The sequence below is a fragment of the Myotis brandtii genome, unplaced genomic scaffold, assembly GCF_000412655.1.
Source record: "Myotis brandtii unplaced genomic scaffold, ASM41265v1 scaffold48, whole genome shotgun sequence".
Taxonomy (NCBI): Eukaryota; Metazoa; Chordata; class Mammalia; order Chiroptera; family Vespertilionidae; genus Myotis; species Myotis brandtii.
Window position 1 is genome coordinate 3,165,800 of NW_005368341.1, and position 10,384 is coordinate 3,176,183.

Sequence of the window (10,384 nt, forward strand, 5' to 3'; positions counted from 1 at the left end):
CAACACACCACATATGTTGTTTCATTTCACTAAATACACCGTGTCATTTTAAATGATGGCATAATATTCAGTTGTATCAATATGCCAGTTTGCTTAATCAATCTCCTTGTTAGATATTAATTTGCCTTGCTATAATACCCTTAATATTTTTTTCTAATCTTATATGCATATAGAATGCAGAAATATTGCTTGGTGCCTAACAACACACCACATATGTTGTTTCATTTCACTAAATACACCGTGTCATTTTAAATGATGGCATAATATTCAGTTGTATCAATATGCCAGTTTGCTTAATCAATCTCCTTGTTAGATATTAATTTGCCTTGCTATAATACCCTTAATATTTTTTTCTAATCTTGACTCCTCTCATAGTATAAGGTCTGGCCCAAATATTTCCTTGAACTTCATATCCTCACCTGTAAAATGATGATGATACTAATAGTAATACTTCCCTTATTGAGTGATTAAATATGTACAATTTTGTGGCACTTAATAATGGGGCTGTGTTCTGAGAAATGCATTATTAGATTTCATTGTTGTTCAAATGTCATAGAGTGCCACTTACACAAGCCTAGATGGTATAACCCAATAGGCTCTATGGTAGAGCTGTTCTGGAGGTACAAGCCTGTACAGCATGTTACTATGCAAAGCACCATGGGCTTAAATCAAGCACAAGAGAAAATGATGTAATCAACAGACCCAGTATACACAAGATTATGAGGCTGCTGCTGGTGTAACATGGTGTATGGTTTTACAGCAAACAATTTTATAAGTAGAAAGAGTACACTCTAAAGCAGTGGTTCTCAACCTTCCTAATGCCGCGACCCTTTAATACAGTTCTCATGTTGTGGTGACCCCCAACCATAAAATTATTTTTGTTGCTACTTCATAACTGTAATTTTGCTACTGTTATGAATCGTAATGTAAATATCTGATATGCAGGAGTTATTTTCATTGTTACAAATTGAACATAATTAAAGCATAATGATTAATCAAACAATATGTAATTATATATGTGTTTTCTTATGGTCTTAGGCGACCCCTGTGAAAGGGTCATTCGACCCCCAAAGGGGTCGCGACCCACAGATTGAGAACTGCTGCTCTAAAGTAAGGATAAAAGGCATAGTATAGTAAGTACATAAACCAATAACATAGTTGTTTCTAATCACTACCAAGATCAGGTACTGTATGTAATTGTATGTGCTGTACTTTTATACGACTGGCAACGCAGGCTTGTTTACACCAGAATCACCTGAGCAGGTGAGTAAGGCAATGCAGTATGTTATGACAGCTACGACGTCACTAGGTGATAGGAATGTTTTAGCTCCATCATGATTTTATGGGACCACATGGTTTATGCAGTCCACTATTGACCAACACATCATTATATGCATAATGAAAGCTATTATGATGATGATTATATATTACAATTATTGTTAAATAGAACATTTAACAATATTGTTGGGGAATGGGGCTCTAGATGACGTTCTCCATTTTTCTTATACTGTACTTTGTAATATTTAAATGTATCCTATATAATAAAAGCCTAATATGCTAAGTGTCTGGTCGACCAGTTGGCTGTTCAAACAATCAAAGTGTAATATGCTAATGATATGTTAAGGCTGCTCAACCGCTCACTATGATGTGCTCTGATCACCAGGGGGCAGATGCTTCGACCAGTAGGTTAGCTTGCTGCTGGGGTCCAGCCGATCAGGACTGAGTGAGATGGGATGGACATGCCCTGGAGCCTCCTGCAGTCCCTCCCCGGCTGGCCAACCTCCCGCGTCCCTCCCCGGCCCCGATCATGCACTGGTAGGGTTCTTCGGCCAGGCCTGCACCCTCTCACAATCTGGGACCCCTTCCTTGGGGGATGTCAGAGAACCAGTTTCAGCCCAATCCCGCAGGCCAGGCCGAGGGACCCCACTGGTGCACAAATTCGTGCACCAGGCCTCTAGTTGTGTAATAAGGAAAATGAACTTGTTGGAGTTTTTTAAATTTAAAACAAGTTATTCATTTAAGGACAGAAAGGTTAAAATATGTTTTAGCTTCCCAGTCCCACAGGTGGTTTTAACATTGATCCAAGCTAACCTCTTGGAGTTTGATTTCACCGAACCATGCTTGTACTGAGTTGTTTTTATCACATGTCAATATTTTACATTCTCTGTGCAATTAGAAAATAGTTCCAAAGACACTTATCAGTACTTCCCCTTAAATAAATACACGAGAGCTCCCCTCTGTATATATTCCCGATGCCTGTGTTTTTGCTGTAGAGTGCTGTGGGTGTTAGCAATTCCCAGGCTCTCCTTAGACATGCTGGGAAGGGGCTTTTGCCTTTGTTATGGGGTGATATCATGTTATCAGCCCCCCCTCATCATTCTATCATCTTCTGATGACCTTTGTGAGAGTTTCATTGGATGTTTTCATTCTAGTGAGATTCACACACTGGGGAACTCATACCTGGGGCCCAAGCAGGGCTGTAATGGTGGTGTGCACGGCTGTGTCACCCAACAAGGAAATAACCAGGGAAATGCATCTTCCAAGTAGATCAGTAGCCTCTTTGTAAAAGGGAATCATAGGCATGTATAAACAGGACTTAGCCTTTACTCTTTGGATTCCAAAATGGAATTGTTTTCTCTATGAATGATATGCCAAAGGACTGAGTCATAAAGAAACACACACACACACACACACACACACATACACACACACACACAAGTGTGTGTATGTATGAGAAGGAGAGAGAGAGAGAGAGAGAGAGAGAGAGAGAGAGAGAGAGAGAGACTGAGATTACATTTTAGTAATTTTCTTTAAGAAAAAAAATTTAGCTCTAGCCGGTTTGGCTCAGTGGATAGAGTGTAGGCCTGTGGACTGAATGGTCATGAGTCCGATCTCCAGCCCTGGTCAGGGCACATGCCGGAGGCAACCAGTCGATGTGTCTCTCTCACATCAATGTTTCTCTCTTTCTGTCTCTCCCTCTCCCTTCCTCTCTCTCTATAAATCAATGGAAAAATATTTTCTGATTAACCAAAAAATAAAAAAATAAAAAAATTAAGTAACCTGATGTTTCATTATTTGTCAGCTAAGCAGCTTTGCACATATTTCATCTACTAAAAGAATGGTTGCTTGATTTGACCTAAATGTTAAGGAAAGAATAGCCAATTCTCAAGATATTTTTTCTTTTATTTAAAATGTCAACTATCACAACACATTACACAATGAAATGATGACCTTAGAATCACATTAAAATGTTTTAAAACATTTCTATATAGTCACAAAGCATAAAACATGCTTCAGGAATACAAATATAGTTTGTACATTTTCACCATAAAAACAGAGAAGCACAGGCCTATCTGTGAACTTCCTTTCTTTCAGCAGGAGCTGATGTGATTACTTCCAAGAAACAAAAACGATTTCTTTCTTCGGAGACTATATTGTTGACAGGTCTTTACAATTTCATTGAACACTGTGCTTGTTGAGAAATTACTACTGTTTCTATTTCTGAGGGAATCATCATATTAGAATTATAACACACTTTTACAACACATTTTGGCACAATATGAAAAATAAACACTTTGTTGAGTTTTTAACTCAAAACAATTATTATTATTATTAAATAAATAATTATTCCGCATAGTGCATTTCTCATTTTTTACCTTTTATTGACCATTGACACAAATGAAGCTCAGTAAACACATTAGGTGGTTTATTTACGTCTTCTTTCATAATTCTGCATCGCATCCCTTTCGTAAGCCACTGAGAACAAAGAGAAGAGAAAGGGTTCTTTAAGAGGATTCACTGAGGGAATTAAAGTTCAAGGCACACATAATGACTTCTTCAAAACTCATAATGACTATTTCCCTCCATTGAAATATTTCCAAGAGGTTTATTTGCACATCTGCCAATCTTGCCTCAGTTTCTATCCTGACTGGAAGTGATCTAACCACAGAATTAATGGTAACTTTGGTTGTCTGTCATATACTTGGTTCTCCAAAAGCATACTTCCACAATATATTGCAGTGTTGATTCTCAGCAGCGTTCTCAAACAGTGGCAGACACCCCGGGTGATTGATAGAAAGGACAGTGCCTAAATTAACCAGGAATAGTCATAGGATGAAAGCAAAATGTGAAACTTATTCTAGGATAGAATCAACAAACTATAGGCCCTGGGCCAAATCCAGCTCACCACCTTTTCTTGTAAATAACATTTTACTAGAACATGGCGCCAGCCATTCATTTATATATTGTCTATGGCCACTTTAGCATCACAATGGCAGATCTGAGTAGTTGTTACAGAGATTGCATGGCTCACAAAGTCTAAACTATTTACTGTGTGGCTCTTTACAGAAAAAGTTTGCTGATTCTCGATACAGGGATAACTTATGTTGTGAGGGTCTCTTCCTGTCTTGTGGGTGCCTCCCAATGTCCTTGAGACTAAAAACAGCCTCATAGTCTGTAGGTAGGGCTTATGTGCCATCTAAATACAACACAGTTTAACTTACCTCCTAGCACCCTTATGTGCTGTGAAAGGTTAATCACTGCTTTTAAAAGGATTTACCCTATACCTAGCAAGTAATTTAAGTACATTGACTATCTGGACTTAAAAAGGCCAAAATTAAATATTACACAACATAAAACATAACATAACATAATATATAAATGATGTAATATGATATATTGTATACTAGTACAATTTCAAAGGGGTCTGTAACCACAAAAGGGTAAAGATCAGACTGATATGATCAAAATACTTAAGTATACTTTTCATCATTTTAACGAACACTCTATACCAGGGGTGGGCAAACTTTTTGACTCGAGGGCCACAATGGGTTCTTAAACTGGACCGGAGGGCCGGAACAAAAGCATGGATGGAGTGTTTGTGTGAACTAATATAAATTCAAAGTAAACATCATTACATAAAAGGGTACAGTCTTTTTTTTTTTTAGTTTTATTCATTTCAAATGGGCCGGATCCGGCCCGCGGGCCGTAGTTTGCCCACGGCTGCTCTATACCCTTAGATTTACATCATAGAGGACTACTATGCTTTTAAAAATTCAGTATGCCCTGTTTCAAATATTACGTTTAAGTAGAAATAGCAGAAATCACTGGGAAAGCTATGTAGAACCCCTGAGTGTTACTGCAAACACTTTTCCCAGTGAGAAGGATCTGTGGAGAGAGAAGGGAAGTCCAGTTTCCAGTCATCACTTCCCCTTCAACACGGGGCAAAAGAGCTTTCGCAGCCCACTGTCCTGTAAGTGAGGTTAACAACACACGGATTGTTTTAAGTCAGTCATGTATGCATTTCTGGGGTAGAATAGGCTCAGCCCCAAACTGGGCAGTTCTGCAGGAAGGAAACAGTTCATGTCTCACCCTGGCGTGTTCATATGAGGAGGAGGATAACTGACACAGGCTCACTTCCTGGCCAGCTTCAGGCGACATGACTCTGTTCCTCAGAGAAGTGAGGTGAATGCTAACATGAACTAACCAAAGACAGGTCAGTGGGTTAGCTGGAACGTAACATTCTCCTAACTTCAGGCAGAGTTTCTTCCCAGGTCCTTGCACCCTCTGAAGCCCTAGGCAAACTTGTGTGTGTCTGAGATGAGGAGGGTTTCTCTGGGAAGGGGGTTTCTAGATTTTTCTAGCTTGTCAAAGGGGTTTGTGACCACAAAAGGCTGTAGAAGCCTATAATAACTTTACCTCAACTGAGTATATGAAAAGAGTGTGGATTACTTTTTTGCCCATTTTTTTCCTTTTATGTTTCCTAACTAAAGTGTAGGAACAAAGATTTATTCATAAATTAATTCTGATTCATTACAGTAATTCTATTTATTATTTATAATACATTATTACTTTTGGTGCATTTAATCAGTTCTAAATTGTATAGTACCTATATTATTTGTGCAGTTAAGCATGTTCTAAAACTTGTATCAATTCTGGAAATGGAGAGTTGAAGTCTAATATGATTATCACGAAAACCACAGCTATATAAGGACTACTGATACACATTCTAGTGGCTTAAATTTACATTCCATTTCCAAAAGCCAGGAGATAGAGTATATTAATAAAACAGTTTTAATTTTTTTATTAGGTGGATTGGTAGTATCTTTAAAATTTAACCTTGAGCCAACCCCACATTATTGATGAAGAAATACAAACATAGTCGTCTAAATTTGGAAGGTAGAGAACCAATATAAATACTAGCAGACACCATTTTTGCATGACTTTCCAGAAAAATAAGAATTAAACCAGAACACCTTAGTTACAGATTTTCTAGAAATTTGAAATATTCTAGATGGATAAGACAGCTGCTGATTACTTTCTAATTCATTATATGATTAGTATTTTAATTCCACTTTTATTCCATGTACAATGAAGAGAATTTGAATAGTTTTCCCAACGAACCTAAACTAGGGGCTGTAAGGCCTGCATGTGCCTAACAACAAATCAGTGTTATGAAAATGCCATAGGGGTTATTTGACCTTGGAAATACGGTAGTGAGTGAGTTTTCAGATATAAGCATGTGGCATTTACATAGAAAATAAAAACAAAAGAGAAGAAAGGAAGCATACAGTCTTTACAGCAAGTGAAAGAGTTGTCCAGAATTAAAATGGGTTTTGAGGAGAATTGTGGCCTCCCTTCTTTCTGAGGGCTTTGTAGGCAGGACTGATCGTGTGTATCTCTAGGATGATTTGTTTAGGTTCCTTTGTGAAGGCACGGGAATGGACTATAAAGCTCTCAAACATCCATTGGGATGTTTTCGAGTTTGAGTTTCTATAACTTCATGAAGAGCAAGTAATTTGTATAAATAAATTTATTTTGTTTCTTTGTTGTTGTGATGTCTTGTAAGACTTGTAAATTACCTTGGTAACAAGTGAAAATTGGTCTTATTTCCTGCATTTCCCACACCCTTAGTTCCCTAAAGTTAAATGTGGTTTATATGACAGATATAAGGGAAAGAATATTAGACTAGCCCAAAGATTCAGGTTAGGTAATAATTAAATGAGGCAGACACTGGTAAGGCTGGTGGTTTGAGAGAGATTGATATTGTGGTGATATTAGCTTAGTCAGCTATAAATCCATTCTCAGACTTATTTATGAAAATTAGATTTTTTTCATCATAAATACTTATTATAAGTTCATTATTCCTTTTTAATAATTTAAAAACTATGCCTTAGAAAGAAAATAATATAAGTAGGTTTAAAATACTGTCTATTTTCAGTCATGATTTTATACATACCAGAATTTAAAGCTCTTTTGCCCATTAGTCCAATAAAGGCATCTGTTCTATGTCCTGGAAAAATACATTTAGGGGTATTTTAACATGTATATCTTTGAGGAAATAAACTATTATAACTAGTATCAAAAAAAGCAAGCTTCTAAACATATTCTCATATAATAAATGTGTCTATTTCAAGTTTTAGTGAGTCAGAAAAAAATAAGATCCTTAGTAAGTCTTATAAATGACACTAAAACACTAAATGAAAGCACTTTTCTCAATTCTATATCTAAATATTAGCAAGTACCCTTTATTCATATTATATTTTATCTGTTTACATATACAAACTTTTAAATACTGTTGCTATTGAAGCTAGCTTTGATTTTTAGGAAGTTGATTTCACATTTGTGTGACAGGGAAATATCCAAGCCTATTTCCTCTTGTTACTGAATATGTTGTATTTCTCAGGAACTGAACCTTAGTTAAGTCAGATCCCTACACCTGATAATTACAAACTTCTCAAAGGTTACTCTTTCTATTTTATTAGATTTTAAATAATACTCCTTTTGAAAAGTATGTCAGTTTTGACATTAATAGAGTGCATTTATTTTCATTACACAGAATTCTGCTGTATATAATTCCCTTGAAAGTCAACTCCTTAGAAAGTAAATATGAATGATTTATTTAGTGTCAAGATGGAGCCTCTGGAAAAGATGACGTTCACTAGAGTGAGAGAATGTCCCTTGGTTTGCTAGTTGAAAATGGGGCTGCTCTCTTAATGTGGCCTACTCTGCCACCCAGGGAACCGAAATTCAAGCTAGCAACTAAGTGCACAGTACAATTAAGATGGACCCCTGGGACTGCCTGTCAACTCTGGTTCCATTAACTGGGAAACTGGGACCTAATGACCATCGAGTGTCACAATTTTTACCATCGTCACTGCCCTAAGAAATGTCCACTGCGCTTTGATAGATTGAGGTTTCCCATTCAGTTATGGAATAAAAAACCGGCATTTCTATCTTTACCTTTAGCAAGGATTATCTACTCAGACATTCACTGGAGCCCCTTGGCTGCTGAATTACTATTATCAGTGACATCATTATGGCATCCAGCATACTCAACTGAGTTAGAAGATGCCTATAAATATTTGGTTTTGGTTTTGTTTTGCAGTGGAAGTGGTGCTTGTCGGGTGTCGAGGGATAATGTGTGGTAGATTTTTACCCCAGGATTGAAATTCTTAGCTAAACTAACAATTTGTAGGAGTTAAAGGGGTCTTGGGGGGCAGCTTAAAACAACAACAAATATTTAATATCTCACACTGTCTATGGGTCAGAAATTCGGCAGTTTAGCTGGGAGTTAAAGGATTTTTAACCTAATGTATCATTTTGGAAAGTATGATATGTCTAAACCATAGAGCTTTAAACAGTCATGTTCTGGATGAAATATAATGCGTCTCTTCCATTCGTATATTGTCTTAATTAAACACATTAATCGCAAACTTACAACAGGAAAAATGATAAGGTATTATATAAAGTGGAATTCAATCAACATTTGTATTAGATAAATGTCAAAATAATTTTGAACTTACTTTTTTTATTAGAGAAATGGGCATGTCCTGTAAGAAAGACAACAATAGGAATCGCCTTACCTTATAGGAAAAATATAAATTGACGTTTAAAATATATAACATTTCCCATTCATATACTACCTGAGGGATATAGCAGAAGCACAAATTATTGATAATATAAACAAAATGTTAATAAATAAAAAACAATTTTTAAGTGCTTTTTATGGGTCACAGATTCCAAATCCAGGACTGAGACTCCCGAGGCCTGGTAGTAACTGTTAGGCAATGCCACATCTGTTTCCCTTTAAGAAGCACATATTCAACAACATAAACTGATGAAGAAAAATAGATCCAGAGACACAGAAGCATCAAACATACCTTCACACCTCAGAGGGAAGGCAGGGGAGGGAGGGGGGGTAAGAGATCAACCAAATGACTTGTATGCATGCATATAAGCATAACCAATAGACACAGACAGTAGGGGGATGAGGGCATGTGCTGGGGAGGTGGGAATGGCGGGGGAGAGGTCAATGGAAGAAAAAAGGAGACATGTGTAATACTTTCAACAATAAAGAATTTTTTTTAAAAAAGCTCATATTCAAGGAGGGCCACCCATTGTGCTCAGAAGAGGAAGAGAGATGCAAATACATCTCTTCATTAAACAGGCATAATCAAGAATCTGTTTTTTTTAAAAAAAGCACATATTCAAGGAGGGCCACCCATTGATGCTCAGAAGAGGAAGAGAGATGCAAGTACATCTCTTCATTAAACAGGCATAATCAAGAATCTGTGTTTCAGCCCATAAAAGACTTTTTTTCACTTTCCTAAATGTGCACTCACAATAGTAAAATAAAGATGTCTAGAAACGTTTACCATAAAGAGCCTTTAACAGGGCCACTTGCTTTACAATTGAGGAATCTAATTAGAAACAACTAACTTTTTACAGGGGCCACTGATGATACGATGAATTCAAGGAAACTGAGTATTTCTATCAGGAGACAAGGAGCAGTTTATACTCCGCTTCCTCATGCACTAAGCATTCCCAGTACTACCCCTTGGAGGCCCTGTGCCCTCTCCTGCTTTGCCAGTTCGGATCTTTAGTCCAGGGAGCTAAGGTTGGGTCCTGTCCTTGGTGGTTTGGGTCTAACCCTGAGGCGTGCCAGACCTGGATGCCTCCCTCCCTCTGCGGGCACGTGCCCTGCGGGTGTGAGTGGGGGAGGGAGATTTAACCCTCCTTCTAGGCTGGAAATCTCTACTCAAAGAGCAAGAGAAACTGGGCGCTCTGAGAATGAGCGAGCAGACCCGGTGGGGGGCCCGCAGAGACAGAGAGAGGGATGGCTGCCCATCTCACCAGCATCCCGTTTGCCCATCAAGCCGAAGAACTGCTGAGGCTTGGGTCTCCGGGCGATTCTCTGTAGAAGATGCTCAAAGGGCTCAGGCAGCTCCTCCTGGGGGACAGACGTACGGACAAACCCGGGTGTAGCAGTCAGCGCGAGGCTCCCCAAAACCCGAGTCATTCCCGCGGCGCGCTCCAGCCTTGGGCGAACCTCGGCGGCGGGACCCCGCCGGCCACGGCTGGGAAGCCAGCTTCCCAGGGAGAG

The 10,384-nt window shown here is 38.3% G+C and overlaps 1 protein-coding gene across 2 annotated transcripts in view; it reads right to left on the bottom strand.

Moving 5' to 3' along the window:
- Positions 1–3,162: 3,162 nt before the first annotated feature.
- Positions 3,163–10,384, bottom strand: part of TAC1 (tachykinin, precursor 1) — a 28,067-nt gene continuing 20,845 nt past the window's right edge. The window contains exons 3-6 of one of the 2 annotated variants that reach the window (XM_005876045.2): positions 10,135–10,231; positions 8,805–8,831; positions 7,238–7,291; positions 3,163–3,756 (exon numbers count right to left, since the gene is read on the bottom strand). In XM_005876045.2, the coding sequence (XP_005876107.1) occupies positions 3,707–3,756; positions 7,238–7,291; positions 8,805–8,831; positions 10,135–10,231 (228 nt within the window). In that variant the 3' untranslated portion in view covers positions 3,163–3,706. The remainder of the gene's footprint in view (positions 3,757–7,237; positions 7,292–8,804; positions 8,832–10,134; positions 10,232–10,384) is intronic. The other variant, XM_005876048.2, reaches the window with a different exon arrangement.